This window comes from Artemia franciscana, chromosome 4 (genome assembly GCF_032884065.1).
Source record: "Artemia franciscana chromosome 4, ASM3288406v1, whole genome shotgun sequence".
NCBI lineage: Eukaryota > Metazoa > Arthropoda > Branchiopoda > Anostraca > Artemiidae > Artemia > Artemia franciscana.
Window position 1 is genome coordinate 2,791,202 of NC_088866.1, and position 17,683 is coordinate 2,808,884.

At 34.9% G+C, this 17,683-nt stretch overlaps 1 protein-coding gene and 1 non-coding gene across 3 annotated transcripts in view; both read left to right on the forward strand.

Moving 5' to 3' along the window:
* Positions 1-17,683, forward strand: part of LOC136025858 (ADP-ribosylation factor-like protein 6-interacting protein 1) — a 38,803-nt gene that overhangs the window by 13,156 nt on the left and 7,964 nt on the right. For both annotated transcript variants that reach the window (XM_065701888.1, XM_065701889.1), the window contains exon 3: positions 8,873-9,006. In XM_065701888.1, the coding sequence (XP_065557960.1) occupies positions 8,873-9,006 (134 nt within the window). The remainder of the gene's footprint in view (positions 1-8,872; positions 9,007-17,683) is intronic.
* On the forward strand, positions 6,613-6,694 carry Trnas-aga (transfer RNA serine (anticodon AGA)). The gene has a single exon. It is a non-coding gene; the product is annotated as a tRNA-Ser (tRNA).

Consider the following 17,683-nt stretch of genomic DNA (forward strand, 5'->3'; position numbering starts at 1 on the left):
GTGCTTATGCTCCTGTTAAGTTTTAATGAAGCTCTTTACTTTCAGCTGAATAAACTTTTTTCTGTTTAACGACAAGAAGGTCATATATGCCTGTTTTTTGTTGTAAAATAAGGGGTCACTTGAAAAACGTGTGCGCGGCTCCGTGATCCTCAAACATTTCCTACAAATTTATGTTTGTTCTTCCCACCAAGTTTCATCCTCATCTTTCCACTCTATGCCTTTTCCAAGATTTCCGGTCCCCCCAACTCCTAGGTCATATATGCCTGTTTTTTTGTTGTAAAATAAGGGGTCACTTGAAATACGTGTGCGCGGCTCCGTGACCCTCAAACATTTCCTACAAATTTATAGGCATGGGGTATTCTGCAGCGGGAATTTTGCGAGGAGGAATATTCTGGGGTAAATAACCAGTTGAATGACCGAGATCCCTATTCTGGTATATTACGGAGAGCCAGCGTCACTCCCCACCTCGCTGAATTTCCTCCTCTCATAAAATTCCCCCTGGATTGTTTACCCAATTTGCCTAGTTCTATCTATTTTTGCATTTTTTATTTAAAAATATCTGTTTTGTATACCAATCTACACAGATCATAGAATCAAACACATTTTAAAGTAAGAAAAAATTGATCAAAGGTTTCGAATTAATCTTATGGTTACAGCTCTGAGAAAATATTCAGGGCTGTTTGGCTTGGTAGCTATCATATCAATTTACAATCATGTAATTTTACACTTTTATGAAACAGAAGCAAAAATGTCATTCAAATCAAAATCTATCGTTTCTTGGGCACGGTGTCAAACGACAATTTCTGAAAAGGGTTTTCCAGATTGAGTAAGCTGTTTAACATCCCTAAATACGGGTATAGGCCCCCCTCTTAATATTCCCTCTGAAAAATTTCCCCACACACAATATTGAGATGTCAAGAGAAAGTACAAAATCGGTTGGAGCTGGCGTCTACACCCCGCCCTCGAAAAATACTCCCTGTGGCTGATCGGTCTCCAGTCGCTTTCAACTTAAAAAAAAGGACACCTTGTTTTGTTAATTAAACCAACAAAACAACAAAGTCAATAAAAATCACTATTGCCCCCACCCTTATATTTTTTGGGAATTGATGCCCCTATACAGGGAACCTACATAATTTTACTTGCGAACGATTGCTGTATCATCCATGGGTTCTAAGCCTCCTAGATTTTCAAGAAAACTGAAAACCTCCTTCCCCTACCGTATGCTTAGAAAACTGCGGCAGAATTCAGTTTTTGGGCCTTGGATTTTAAAAATTACATGACTTCTTCTGAAGAATCATCTGAAGTCGTTTGATACCATACCAGATTAGGTTACAAAATATTACATTAGAACCGCTTATTGGTAGTGCAGTTAGCCTGACGCTATTTAAGATTGTAAAAACATAAGGGCAGTGCAAGTAGAGTGACGTCATTATCTGTTGAAACGGCCACAAAAGTGGAACTATGGTAACACACTGTAGGGTCAATACTAAAGTGCTATGACGTCATTTTCAGTTACAAACATCATAACAGTAGCGAACGTGACGTCATTTTCGCTATATAAGAGGCTGACCCACACTTTGACAGTCATTTAAAAAGTTTTGATACAGAAAGTTATTAAAAGCGTTCATAGAAATATGTCTTATCAAGGTAGGAATAAGAAACAAGCATTTGGTATAAAAAGTTCTAAGTCTTTGAACGATGATGATTGTCAGCAGTTCACTACTCCTCCTAGAATAATTAATATCTCTACGAAGATTCCCAGTAAGTTTGAGACGAAACAAGAAAATGCATGGATACCACCTTCGAAGCGAAAGGATGTAAACCAATCAAGTCCACCAGAAACTGTTTGTCCCATGAGCAAAGAAGCAACACCAACTAGGGACTGGAAAACCTTACTACTTCGCTATATGAATAATATCGCTGAACGGCTTTTCGATGAATATTCGGCCAAAGTCATACAAATCTGTGAGAAACTGTGTAAAGATGACTTTGTAGACGCAATAGAAGTTATATGCACAAAAGGCATTGAATCATCGAACAAAATTCAAATGACCTGCATTGGCCTTCTCAAATCCATAAAAAAGGATCCTAGGACAGCAAAGCAGTTTAATGACTGCTTAGAAGTTATATATGGCAAATATTTCTGTCGAAAGAGTAAAAGACAAGTAACGCTCCATTCTATCAAACAGAAAATGAGTGAGCAGATAACTACTGGAGATCAATACGAGTCTCATGAAGTAAAAATTAATACATTTGAGGAAAATATTTTAATATTTTATGGCAATATTCTAAAGGAGAACCTCATTTGCAATGAATTCGGCAGAAAAATTGCCAATCAACTTATTGATATGAAGCAAGATATCGCGATTCGAAAGGCGTGTATATTCATTGAACATGCTGGAAAACAGTTCTCTAAGAACAATAGACAACTCATTTTCGCCATTCAAAAATACGAAAAAGAATCTCAACTACCACTTCGAGATAAATTTAAAATAATGAATCTGACTGATCTTGTTGAAAAAAAGTGGAAGATTGATTTAAGCCAAGATGACATTATTGTAACATCAAAAGTCCCGAAACATTCGTCTATAGAAGGAGCCGAAACTGGTGCAAATAAGAATCAAAATCCATTTATTTTGGAAACGATCAGTAGCAGAGCTCCATTATCTACAGCATCAGCCCTTGAGACAGAGCCCACCGAAAATGAAATTATAACCGTAGGTGGTAGTAAAAAGCCTGTTGAGAAGCATTTGGCGAAGAAGAAAAGAGCCATTCAGAGCTACAAGTCAAAAAAGATGTCCACCAATTCAAAGCTCCCCAGATCAGACGCAGTTGCTTTAAAAGTTGATGAAACATCCTGTAAAGGTGGGCCAACATCTGTAATCACAAAAGCCAGTTCTGTTGAAAATTATAAAGAAAAAGCAGTTATTTTCGAAAATACTAGCAGTACGGCATCATTATCGAAAACATCTGAAAAAGACTGGAAAACTGTTCTTAGGAGCTTTTTGAGCGACATTACTAGTGCATCTTATGATCGTTTTTCAACCAAGATTTTTGAACTTGTATCGCAATTTGGGAAAGAAGATCTCGAGGTAGCAATAGATATAATATGCAGTGTCGGGGCTAAAAGTGGCGAAGATGTCAATATATTTTCAAATCTGCTGAAATCTCTAAGGATACAAACCAGCAAAGTGAAAAATTTTGACTTGGAAGCCTATCTGGGATCACTAAACAAGAAATGTCACGCTATAAAAATTGGAGAGGAGCCAAAACCATTGTTAAACATGAATGATTCAGAATTTTTTGGTACTCTTTTGAAAGAAGGTCTTATTTCTGCTTCGAACGGCAAGGAGGTAATTGAACAAATGATTAAATCCAAACAAGATTCTTCTATAGCTAGGTCTTGCAAGTTTTTGACATGTGCCGGAAAGAATTTTGCTGAGCAAAATAAGCACATCATTACCGACCTGGAAATTCTACTGGAGAATCCTAACCTTCTTTCCAACACAAAAAATCATGTATTGCGCCTTATAGATCTGGCTTTAGATAGCTGGATGATTTCTTTTGACCTGGATGAAGAAGAAATTATTAGTCCTGATAAAAGAATTTCACAAGAGTCAAACTGCAATATCTCCGCTATTACTTCTCATGACCAAGTTAAACCCTCTTCAAGTGATAAGCTACCAGCCCTTGAGACAGAGCCCACCGAAAACGAAATTGCAACCGTAGGTGGTAGTAAAAAGCCTGTTGAGAAGCATTTGGCGAAGAAGAAAAGAGCCATTCAGAGCTACAAGTCAAAAAAGATGTCCACCAATTCAAAGCTCCCCAGATCAGACGCAGTTGCTTTAAAAGTTGATGAAAAATCCTGTAAAGGTGGGTCAACATCTGTAATCACAAAAGCCAGTTCTGTTGAAAATTATAAAGAAAAAGCAGTTATTTTCGAAAATACTAGCAGTACGGCATCATTATCGAAAACATCTGAAAAAGACTGGAAAACTGTTCTTAGGAGCTTTTTGAGCGAGATTACTAGTGCATCTTATGATCGTTTTTCAACCAAGATTTTTGAACTTGTATCGCAATTTGGGAAAGAAGATCTCGAGGTAGCAATAGATGTAATATGCAGTGTCGGGGCTAAAAGTGGCGAAGATGTCAATATATTTTCAAATCTGCTGAAATCTCTAAGGATACAAACCAGCAAAGTGAAAAATTTTGACTTGGAAGCCTATCTAGGATCACTAAACAAGAAATGTCACGCTATAAAAATTGGAGAGGAGCCAAAACCATTGTTAAACATGAATGATTCAGAATTTTTTGGTACTCTTTTGAAAGAAGGTCTTATTTCTGCTTCGAACGGCAAGGAGGTAATTGAACAAATGATTAAATCCAAACAAGATTCTTCTATAGCTAGGTCTTGCAAGTTTTTGACATGTGCCGGAAAGAATTTTGCTGAGCAAAATAAGCACATCATTACCGACCTGGAAATTCTACTGGAAAATCCTAACCTTCTTTCCAACACAAAAAATCATGTATTGCGCCTTATAGATCTGGCTTTAGATAGCTGGATGATTTCTTTTGACCTGGATGAAGAAGAAATTATTAGTCCTGATAAAAGGATTTCACAAGAGTCAAACTGCAATATCTCCGCTATTACTTCTCATGACCAAGTTAAATCCTCTTCAAATGATAAGCTATCAGCTCTTGAAGCAGAACTTACCGAAAATAAAATTGTAACTATAGGATATAGTGAAAACCCTGCTCAGAAGGTGGCAAGGAAGAAAATACCCAGTCAGAGCCAGATTCCTTCTGATGACCCCTTCGAACAGCATCAAGACCTGACTAAAACCTTTGTTGACACTCCAAATAAGATTTCCAAAGATTTTGAGGTTCTGCAAGAGCCAAACCCTGTTTCAAACAAATCTTATGTGAAAAAACTTATTTACGGTGGCTCAGTTCTGTTAGCAGTTGGCACAATAGGCTTGATATGGTTTATTCGCAAAAAGTAAATAAGCAGTAATTTAGCCTGTTGGCTTAGTTGTACCTGCATCTCCTGGCTGAGTGGCACCTGCTGCTGTTCGCTTATTTGTAACTTCAACTGTGTGCTTTATTGTACACGCAGCTGTTATGTTGATCCTAGTAATATTACTGCTTAATTTTATTATAGATATTGTTCTTTATAAAAATCATTTTATTTATATTCCTTTGTGTATATTAACTAGAATAGTGTTAATAAGCATCCTTCATGGTTATAGAAAAGTAAAGAAGCTGCAACATCATGAACGAAGGAGAAACACAAAGACATGGCGATGGAGTATCAAAAAGAAGAAAAAGGAAAAAGAAAGACACATTCAAAAATAGGAACAAATAAATAAAAACACGAATAAACTAGACTTTTCAAAAAAGTAAACCACTCCAAGGGTGGCAAACCTCTTTTGGCGACAAGTTTACATATAAATTATCTTGCTGTACGGATCGGGTCGAGAACTCCATAATTTTGTTTCAGTGCGGTGTTACGGGACCATATCGGAACACTCGGAAGAAACTTCGCATAACGAAAACATGGAGAAGAACAACAGCATTATACATTTTCGCGGGTTTTTGTCATATTTGTTTGCGACAGCACTAAAGAAGCATAAGCAGCCCGAATTTTCTTTTCAGTTCTAGCCACCAATAAATTTCTTGCAAAGTAATACCAAAACTACTTTTTCTGTTTTTGGAAGTGGGTAATGAGACTTAAACGGGGCTAACTGAATAGGGAAGAAGTTTTTGCTGTGATTTAGCGTTAAGTAGCTTAATGAGGTAAAAAAATGGAATTAGGGGGAAAAGACTCAAAAATTATACAAGATTTAAAAAACTCGTTTTCTCTTCTCAGGGCTCATGTAGGTTTTTGCTAACTCGAATGTTTATATTTAAAAACAATAGTTCATATGGCACTTCTGACGAGGTCGGAAGAGCCAAGAGCTCATATGGCAAGAGCTCTAACAAAATTCTAAGAATCAAAAGATTGATTTAAAAGGAAAATAAGAGGCTTAATGCCGGTCGGGATTTAAAATAAGAGCTCTGAGACAAAAGGTTCTTCTAAATATCAAATTTCATTACCCATTCGTAAGTTAAAAATACTTCATTTTTCAGTTTTTCCTCTCCCTCCAGCCCCCCAGATGGTCGAATCGGGGAAACGACTGTTGTCACGTCAATTTGTGCAGGTCCCTGACACGCCTACCAATTTTCATCGTCCTAGTACGTCCAAAAGCACCGAACTCACCAAAGCACTGAAAATCCCACCCCCCTAACTCCCCCAAAGATATACTTATGCTTATTCTTCCCACCAAGTCTCATCCTGATCTCTCCACTTTAAGCGTTTTCCAAGATTTCCGGTTTCCCCCTTCAACTCCCCCAATGTTACCGGATCTGGTTGGGATTAAAAATAAGAGTTCTGAAGGACGAAATCCTTACTAAATGTCAAATTTCTTTAAGGTACGTTCACCCATTCATAAGTTAAAAACACCTCATTTTTCTAATTTTTCCGAATTAGCCGTGATTAACAAGTGTCATAAAACCAGACGTCACACATAGTATGAATATAATATTATTTGTATTATTAAAACTCTTTTTTAAGCGGTCGTGGCCGAGTGGTTAAGGCGTCTGACTAGAAATCAGATTCCCTCTGGGAGCGTAGGTTCGAATCCTACCGACCGCGGTTTTTTGTTCAATTTTATCGATCTGTTTTGGTGAACTTCCATCTGTTGCTCATATTATAGTTGTTTCTTCAGTTTATTTATTGCCAAATTTGTATTTTTTCCCTTGTAAATTTTCAGAGACGTGGGTAAAGGCTGAAAAATACCGTTATTTGCCAGAAAACCGCCATATTTCTGGTGAATACTATAGAACTTAGCATTTTTGAGGAGGGTGCCCACTTTTTGGAATCACATACACGGGGTGATGTGTGCCAAGCTAAGCCTAGTGGAAATGTGGCAAGCATGACAGAAACTATGCCAAGCATGGCGGAAACTATGCCGAGCGTGGCGAAACTTCGCGACACACACGGCGTTTTGAGATGTACACGAGGTGGTGGAAAGTTCGTACCACTTCGGTATATATGATGACTCCAAATGCGTAAAATTTATCAACTTTAATGGAATCTGTCAATATTTATTAGCATAAGAATGGAAAGAAATGGAAGTTTCCTTGAAAGTGATCCAATCCTGAGGAAAATTGCACCATCAAATTTTGGATTTTCAAGAATCCTTCACTAAATTTTCAAACCCCCTAATTACGAGAATGCAAAATTTTCGAGGGGTTGCCATCTTCGGAAATCGTGTACACCGGGTGGCGCGTACCAAGTGTACCAAGTGGTGCGGGTACTGGGCCACGCATGGTGTAGGTGCTGCACACTTGATGCTCCAAAATATACACCAGGTGGTTGAAAGTGGGCAGTCCCTCGCATTTATATGCATTTTCGTTTTTTTTTCAGGGGATAGCTACCTCCTCCATCCTTCCCTCTAAGCATTTTGCCTTTTAAGTAGGGGCGAATTTGCTATGGGGTTGGGTTCAAGAAGTATGGAACTTCGTTTCAAATAAAACTGCGAAAAAAAGGGATAGTCATTAAAAACAAGAACAGAAAAAATGGGGAGAAAATATATAAAGAAAACCAGCCTATAGAAAGAGGAACAAAAGATAAATAGAAAAAAATAATGAGGAAAACGAGAAAACGTAGCAGAACGAAGAATAGAAAACGACACAAATCAAACGAGTAAAAAAAAAGAAGAAAAATGCAAGCATTTTGGTTGAGACCTGCATTTAACCATCCTCAGGGCAAAATTAGGAGAAAAAATAGATAAAGGTCCACCGGAAAATATAAAAAAGACAAGCCTTAAACAAATTTTTAACAAACCCTTAAAGGGATTCGATGCTGTTAAGAATCAGCCCATCTTGTTCATTACAAACTTTTTTTATTATTATTTTTGTGTGATCAGACTCTTTGGAATTGACCTGGTGGTCTTGCCCTAACTAATTGAGCTTGGATAAGCGATCTGAATAAACGACAGAAAACTAGACACCGACTTCTAATATCCCGGAAATCTTAGAAAAACCTTGCAACTTCTCTTGTTTTATTTCAAGATAGAGGTATTCAGTTTTAGTGAAATTTAGTCACGCAATAGAAAGTGTGAATATGTTTTTTTTTTTTTTTTTTTTTTTTTTTTTTTTTTTTAAATGGAGCAGAATTATCAGTTTTAAAATTTAGGAAAGGCTAGTTCTTAAAATTTTCTAGCATACCTGCTAGGAAAATGTCAAAATCACTTCAAAAGAAATGCCATTTGATCATTGCGGTAGCTGTGTGAGTTGTGCAACCCGCTGTGATTAAAAATTTTGCCGATACTATTTCATTTTCTTTTCAATCAAATTTCATAGTCAAGCTACAAATTATCAGAAGCTTTCATTGATAACTAGTGCCCTCAGAGAATTCGCTTAAAGTGTATCTTTTCATATCGTCCAGTGAACTTTTATCTATTTATTTTTGTTCTCGATTCTTGACTGAGGAGGTTTGTGCGGAGGTCTTGACAGAAATATTTGCATTTCTCTCTGTTATCACTGGCTGTGATTTACCTTTTTTCTATGTTCTCCTATGTTTTTTGTATTGCTTAGTCATTGTGGTATTATTATTTAAAAGAATGAGATATCAAATAAAACTTAAGTTACGAATAAATAAAACAAATAGATAAAACGAAATAATCAATAAATTATTAGAATAACGTTTACAAATTAATCAAAATTCTTACCCTGAACAAGTATTTTTAATTAATTAATGAATTAGTTTATGTACTTATTGTCTTTTTTTATTTATTGTATTTTATTGTTGATATTTTTTATCTTATAGGAATTGCGGGCAAGGAAATTAAAAAAATCATTGGAACATTGGAAAGAAATACTGCTTGCCCTACAAGCTGCCCTAATGTGGGAAAGGCCATGGTCACCTTTTATGCTATTAACCACTGTGTCTGGATTTTTTGGGTAAGGCTCTAATATAGGTCTTTTGGTATAAAATAAATAATATAGAGCATAATAAATGGCACTTTCGATTTCTTTTCAGAAGATTAGAAAACATGGTATTTTAAAAGCAGAACGTCTTAAAACAAAATGTATCATTAAGAGTGTCTTCAATAGGGTGGGGGGATTGTGCCCCTGTTCAGATTAAAAAAATCACCTTCAATGCTATTTAAATTGAAAATGCCTTTTTCTGTTTTTGTTGAAGAAATAAAAAAAGGATTCCCCCCATAGTTATTGAAAACATATTTTTACCCTCCCCAATTTTTTCTTGGGATATGCGACACCGATTGTTCCCATAAACATATATTGTCAAAAATGCCAAAGACATAAGAGTGTGTCCGACATTTTCATGGTTTTTCATTGCCATTTTTTTATTTATTTAATTATTGTTATTATTAATAATTCAGACATTAAATAGTCCCCGTTTTTATTATTATTACTATTATTTTATAAGGTCAAGGTGGTTGTGATTTTGGGGAGGAAGTAGGGGAATTTATTAGACGTTGATTTGTTCGGAGATTTGTTGTGGTTGTGTTGAAGGGTAATTGTTTAAAGTTTATTGTTGAGTTTAAGGGACTCAACGTCTGTTTTTGCATAGAGAAGTATAATTTATGTCTATTTATTTCTATTTATATTAATAAAACCCGATATCTGAAAAAAAAAATACCATAATAAGGGGCGTGGTATGGAAAAGACACGTAGTCATCTTTTATATTATTACTGTTGGATCTTTTAGGCAAGACCGTAGCAAAGGGCTAATCTTATTAAGCACGTGTCTGTCCATTTTTTATTATTATTATTTTTTTTTAAATATGAAAACGGCGTTTTAAAAGCATGACGTTTTCTAAAATCCAATGTCAAGTCGTAAAAAAAAAAATCCAATGCATGTGCCGGTATGCCCAGTATACCCGAGAAGCACAAACTTCTGAAAAAAGTGTTTTTATTCTATGTACAAATGCACATCTGTATATACGCATATAGGCTGCCCAAATCATAACGCTTGCTTTTTCTAGTTTTTCTGTTAATTATCATAACTTGAAAGATGTTTGAGCTCAGAAACATTACAGAATACATAGCTAATAGTTCCTAACTCTGTGTTAATGTCAAACCGAAAATTAAATGGTTACTCCTTGTGGAAATTCAACACCATTTTCTTTTTGTTTACTTATATACGGGGTTTATTCAAAAAAAAGAAAAAAAGGCACAACACTTAACCCTCCTTAAGCTTTCGATTGCCTGGAGTTACCCATTAAACATAGGAATAAAATTAACAAAAACCCATTTGATTTACCATTTTTATATCAATAACAAAAAAATGTCAATAATAAAAATAATAAAAGAGAAAAAAAATATGTCCATTTGTGTGACTCCTGGTCGCAACAAGCTTTCCCAACAGCAAATCATTCCACCACGTCTTCCATCCAAAAGAAATTAGAATTAGTTTTCCTTTTTTTATTTTTTGGGGAACTTGAGAGCAAATGAAATTCAATTTGAAATTCAAAACATAAAATTCATAGATCTCTACGGAAATCACACACACTCGCCGATATTTTTCAGGAATTCGGGCAAATTATTCTAAGCATTTGGTCCAAAATGACGTATTGAAAATAAAGACCTAGTCTAAACAACTTGAGGAGTCCTTACATTATTAGCATATCGTGTAAGATAATTATGTACTTCATCACCAGAAATAAATAAATTTAGGGAACACCTTGGGACTAATTCGGAATCATAATTAATCGGAATAAATTGCCCTGACAACAGCAACAGTACCTGGGTGTGTGAAAACTGAATAAAGGATTATTGGCTAAATTTGTGAGATAGAACATTTATTTCTGCTTATAGTTGCAGTTGTATGCTTATATTTATCCTTTAGTGTCATTTTAAGTGGATTCCCTTAGCATTTGACTTTAATTACCTGGATTTTAAAGCTAGTGAATTTTCTCTATCCCCATGGGTATTTCCCAACAAGCCAATCTTCTTCTTATTCAGCAGACGGGCTTTTCAGTCGATACTATTTAGCCCTTTTCCTTTGGGCTCACTCTGTGGGATCGACAGAGCTATGGAGCTGGTTTGTCTTATATGATTTGTATCTGCTCAGATTTCTTGGAGTATATATTTTGATACCAGCAGTTGAATTATAAGAGAATATATATTGAGCTCTGTGCTCTGCGAGAAAGTATGGTCAGCAAGACTCTTGGCTGTTAGTGGAATTATGTGGTGTTTGAAGCCAAATAATCAAAATAAACGAAATGCTTTTTCTTCTTCCGAAGTTATAAAGTTGCAGTTGCCAACTGCTACATTTCCGTAACACCATAGAACAGGTTGTTTCAGCCGTTTTTCATTGTTTCAGCATTGGCTCAAAAGTAATTGAATGAAGTTTATTTTTATATTTTTGGATGTGATCTCAGCATTTTTGATTACGTTTAGTGCTACTTAAATTGACAATAAAAACTGCATTTCAACAAAACCACGCTTGTAACATATTTTGAATTCCGTCCCTGAGCAGTGTTGTCATATTTTTCAAAAAAGCACTGTAGTAGTCTGGCTGGATTAAGAAATGAGCAGCAAACGTCAGATACAATCACCAAGAAAAGATCTAGATTGCTGCAAAGCATGTGATATTGGACTAAAGGATGATAGTTGTGCCCTTTTATGCGATATGTGTGATGCATGGTTGTGCATTGAATGCATTGAAATGAGCAAGTTGGAGTATGATTTGTTTAACAAGATGACACGTCGTCTTGGGTCACTCTGGCATTGTCCTATTTGCAAGCAAAAGGGCTCAGGAACTCAAGGAATAACACCCAGTGAGATCAAAGACATAATAAAGAGCGAAATTAGGTGTTCATTTTCAACAATCGAAACTAAGCTTCAAGACAAATTTGAAAAACTGCTGAAACCAATAAGTGATCGATTAACACAGATAGAAAAAGAAGTATCTGCCAAATGTTCTGTTGAGGATGTAAAGAAGCACGCCACTACATCGCTCAAAGTCGAATTTGATAACCTTAGTGAAACATTGAAAAATGAAATAAAAAGCAAAGAAACAGCCAATGATATTCTGGAAGATTTGGTCATGAAGCAAAAAAATTTAGTTGTATTTGGACTTCAAGAGGATCCAAACTGTAGTACTAAGAAGAGTCAAAATGAGGTTGATTTAAAGCTCCTGGATCAAGTAATTTTGCAGAATTGCCCTGTCAAATGTTCACATTTACAGTTCGTTTGGGAAGACTAAATAATGGAAAATGTCATCTGATCAAACTGTTTTTCCGTAGCCCCATAGAACGTGATGCTGCTTCTTTCTTCTTAAGTGGTAACCTGAACACCATAAAATCCTCTTACCCGACTTTTAACTTTTCTCATGATCGCACAAAACTGGAACTTGCTCAAAAGAAAAGGTATAACGCTCTGAAAGAGGAACTTAACCAAAAAGTGACAGCAGGAGAATCAGGTTGGAAAATTAAGGATGGAAAGGGTGGTCTAAAACTTGTAAAGATAAGCTCTTTTCGAGGTGAAAATAGCTCGCAAATCCCTAGGGAAGCAGTTATGGAACAATAATTTCCTTGTGCTCTACACCAACGCAGATACTTTATCAAATAAAGTTGAAGAATTACAGTCATTGATGTCAGTGCATAAGCCTCATGTTGTTGTTGTTTCTGAATCTTTGCCTAAGAATTGTGCAAATCCAGAAGCATATTTTCAACAGGTTGAAGGTTGTACTTTATTAGTGAATACTAACTATAATGGAATTTTTGTTTATGTTCGTTCGTTGCTTAAGTACACAGAAGTAAATGATCCTTTAGCACTGAGTATTAATGAATGTTTAGTGGTTGTTGTAAAATTTCCTAGGTCTTCAGATAGTATTAGAATTGTTGCAGTGTATAGAAGTCCTAGTGTTAATGAGCTATCTCCAAATAATAATGCAAATTTATTACAGTATCTTCACAATGTTTCAACAGTTAGTTCAAGGGTATTAGTGGTGGGTGATTTTAACCTACCTTCCATTGATTGGAAAAATCAAATAACCTCGCTTTCTAATCAATCATTTGAGCATCATTTCCTTCAAAAATTGCAGGACACGTACCTATGCCAACACATTCAGGAGCCTACACGATTTTGGGAAGATTCGAATCATTCTGTCCTTGACTTGGTAATAACAAAATCTCCTGACGATGTTAGAAATATTGAAATTCTACCTCCATTAGGAAAAAGTGATCACACCGTTCTTAAACTGTCATTAAAATCTTCAGGTAATGATTCTACTCCTCAAAAACAGACCCTTAAATATAATTACACTAAAGGTGACTATGAGTCTTTCCGAAATTTCATTTTATCACTATGTATCACGGAACAGTTGAGGGAAAATAAATACAATGTTAATGAGGTATTTGAGCTGATTCATGAAGCTTTGGTAGTGGGTCAAAATAAGTTTATTCCGACTTTAGTTTATAGTCAGCTCTATAAAAATAGGCGAACTCTTCCTCGAGAAATTCTACAAGCTATTAGTGAAAAAATTATCTGTGGCCTGAGTATATTAAAATAACAAGCACTGAGTCATGGATAAGATATAAAAGAGCAAGAAATAGAGCAACTAGGCTTCTTCGGTCAAATCGTGAGGCACTTGAATCTTCTATCATTGCATCTGCTTAAAGTTGCCCAAAAAGGTTTTGGAAATATATAAGAAAAAACCAGACTTCACAGTCCCCATCCTCAACTTCATTCACTGACCCTGAAATACAGACAAATATAGACAATGATAATGAAAAAGCTGAACATTTTAATAAACTTTTCTTATCTGTTTTTACACGACCTAACAGTGAAACTCCTATTGATCCTAATTTTTCTACCAGTTTCACAATAGATTTTGATGATTCTCACTTTGATGATCAACAAGTTTTTGAGGTCCTGAAGCATCTTGACACAAATAAATCACCAGACATTCATGAATTTTCAAACCATATGATCCGAGAGCTTGCAACAGTACTCACTGAACCACCAACATATTTGTATAATCTGTGTCTGGCTTCTGGTACTTGCCCTTTGGCATGGAAAAAAGCAATAATTAAACCCCTGTATAAAAGTGGCACAAAACCGCAATTTAAAAACTATAGACCAATATCAAACACTTTTTTCCAGAGTTATGGAAAAACTAATTGTCAAGAGAATACAAAATTATTTCGAATCAAATCTTCTTTGGCATCCATCTCAACACGGTTTCCGTAAAAAACATTCATGTAATACACAGCTTTTGGAAGTAATTACTGACTTCCATAGGATGTCAGATGGAGGTCTCAGGTTTGAGTGCATTTATATAGATTTTTCTAAGGCGTTTGATAAAATTTCCATTCCGCTTTTACTTCAAAAGTGTGAGGTATATCACCTTGGTGCCAGAATGTTGAATTGAATTGGTGATTATCTAACAGGCAGGGTGCAAAAAGTGATTGTAGGTGATGCTTTGTCCTCTGCTGAGATAGTTTTAAGTGGCGTTCCACAAGGTAGTTGCCTTGGTTCGGTACTTTTCTGCCTTTTCATTAATGACTTGCCTCTTGTTGTCCACCATTCCACAGTTAAAATGTTCGCAGATGATGTAAAGCTCTACCGCTCCACGACAAATTCAGATGAAGCTTCGTTGCTTCAAAAAGACTTGGATGCAGTGCACAATTGGTGTAATGCTAGCTCCATGTTTGTCAACGAAGATAAGTGTAGGGTCGTCCATTACTTCGGCAAAGTAGAACAAAGTTACCAATACCATCTTGCTGGACATTCAATCTTACCTGTTGAAAATGTCCGTGACCTTGGTGTTCATTTTGATTCTAGTCTTAGGTTTGACAAGCATGTCTCTGAAGTAACTCGTAAGGCAAACTATCAGCTATTATGTCTTAGACGGAATTTCCGTAAGTTTAATCTCCGTTCATTCATTGCCATTTATAAATCAACAGTTCGACCTATACTCGAATACAATTGGTCAGTAAGGTATCCATTGAATAAAAATGACAGAGCAAGGGTTGAAAAAATACAGCAAAGAGCAACTAAGCTTTTACCTTATTTGAAACATTTGCCATATGAAAATAGACTGCATAGGCTAGGATTGTCAAGTCTTCAATTCCGAAGGGATAGGGCAGACATTATTAACACATTCCGTATAATCAAAGGCATTGATAATATAAGTACATCACAGTTCTTCACATTTAATGACACTAACAGGACCCGTTATCACCCACATAAATTGTACCCCTCACTTTCAAAAAGGAAAATAGGCCAACATTCATTTTACAGCAGGGTTTGGAAGCCATGGAATGACCTTCCACCCAAAACATTTCTAACAAATGACATAAACAGATTCAAAACAAAACTAGCAGAAATAAATTTTCATAGTAAATCATTTTTAAGTAATTTATAGTATTATTTGTCAGTGTTTTCTGTAGTTGTTATTTTCATTGATTTGTATGTGTGTATTATGTTGTCAGTATTGTCATAATTTCTATTTATTATGTTTATGCGACAAGCTTGAAAGCTTACCGTATTTGGTATTAATAAATAAATAAATAAATAATGCATGATAAAACTTCCCTAGACCTGACAGAGGAATAATATTTAACTATACATATTGAGATCTAACTGATGTTACTTTATTATATCGAGTCAACACTTGAATTGCCAGGTTCTTTCCACTGAAATCATTGAGAAATAGACTAAAATCAAGAATATTCGAATTAATTTTGGGGGGAGGGGGGAGCTGTTGCCTTATTTCAGGTTTATGTTCCCTGTGGAATTTTTAGTATGCTATTTTCCTGGTCTCCTAAAATTTTAATGTATCAACAAAAGGTAATTATTTGTTATTCCATAGTTGAGATTCAGCTCTATCCATCTACCCAAATACACTTTTGAATTTCTTTCACATGGCTTTTAAGATTGAAAATACGCTGAATATTTGTTGAAAATTATTTTTTTTAAACCCCTATTTTTATTCATGTTTTTATCCTACTTCCTGAACAAGTTTAAGAAATAATAATTATGGTGAATGGACAGACCGACTCGTGATTCCTAAAATATAAGTATCTTGTCCTTTTGGTCCAAGTTATAGGGGCAGGATTGTCGCAAGATTGTTTGTTTCACAGGGAACATATACCTTATACAAGCTGCTATTGCAACTTTAAAAGTATTTAGAAAAATCGCTTGAATAAATTGGGCACAGAAATCTAAACCCCTCCCATATATATCAAAAGAAATTAATACACCTAAAAGATTAACCTGTGCAATTTTTGGTATGTTATTTTCTGCTTTCCTACAGTTTTAATATATTAAAAAAAATAATTATGTTATTCCATGTTTGAATTCAGCTTTATCCATCTACCGGAATATGTTTTTGATTTCTTTCACATGGCTTTTTAGATAGAAAATACGGTGAATATTTGTTGAAAATTGTTGAAAATAAGACATATTTTCTCTTTTTCTTTATTCAAGTATATTTAAAGATAATTTCTTAAACCACATTGACCATAAGAGAGATAAAGACTAACATAAAGAGATTTTTAAATAATCTTAAATAATCATAAAGATTAACATAAAGAGAGAAAACGATCAAAAGTGAGTTGTGAAAAAAAATGGAAAAATTAGGTACGTAAAAATTTAAAAATTTAAAAAAAATTATTAGGTACGTAATTTACTTTTGTCACTTTTGTTTATTAGGTACGTAAAAAAAATGGAAAAATTAGGTACGTAAAAATTTTAAAAATTTAAAAAAAATTATTAGGTACGTAATTTACTTTTGTCACTTTTGTTTATTAGGTACGTAAAAAAATGGAAAAATTAGGTATGTAAAAATTTTAAAAATTAAAAAAAAATTATTAGGTACGTAATTTACTTTTGTCACTTTTGTTTATTAGGTACGTACAAAAATGGAAGAATTAGGTACGGAAAAATTTTAAAAATTTAAAAAAAATTATTAGATACGTAATTTACTTTTGTTACTTTTGTTTATTAGGTACGTAAAAAAATGGAAAAATTAGGTACGGAAAAATTTAGGTTAGATACGTGATTGACGGAACCGTACTGGATTCGCTCTCTTTGGGGGAGTTGGGGGCAGGGTTTCAGTGATTTGGCGAGTCAGGTGCTTCTGGACGTGCTAGAACGATGAAAATCGGTACGCGTGTCAGGGACCTGCACAAATTGACTTGATAAAGTCTTTTCCCAGATTCGACCATATGGGGGGCTAAAGGGAGAGGAAAAATTAGAAAAAATTAGGTATTTATAACATACGAGTGGGTGATCGGATCTTAATGAATTTTGATATTTAGAAGGACATCGTGACTCACAGCTTTTATTTGAATCCCTACCGGCATTATGCCTCTGATTTTCCTTTTAAATCAATCTTTTGGTTCTTAGAATTTTGTTAGAGCTCATACCATATGAGCTCTTGGCTCTTAGCTCTTCTTGCCTCATCTCAAGTGCCATATGAGCCCTTAGCTCTTGTTTTATTTATTTTTGTTTATGTTTCAATTTTGTTTATTTTTTATTTAATTATTTATTTATTATTTAATTGTTTATTTATTTTTCACTTTAAATTATTTAATTACATCTTAGTTATTCAATTATAAGAAATGTAATAGATGAACTAAATCGATTTTAAATCTAAGAT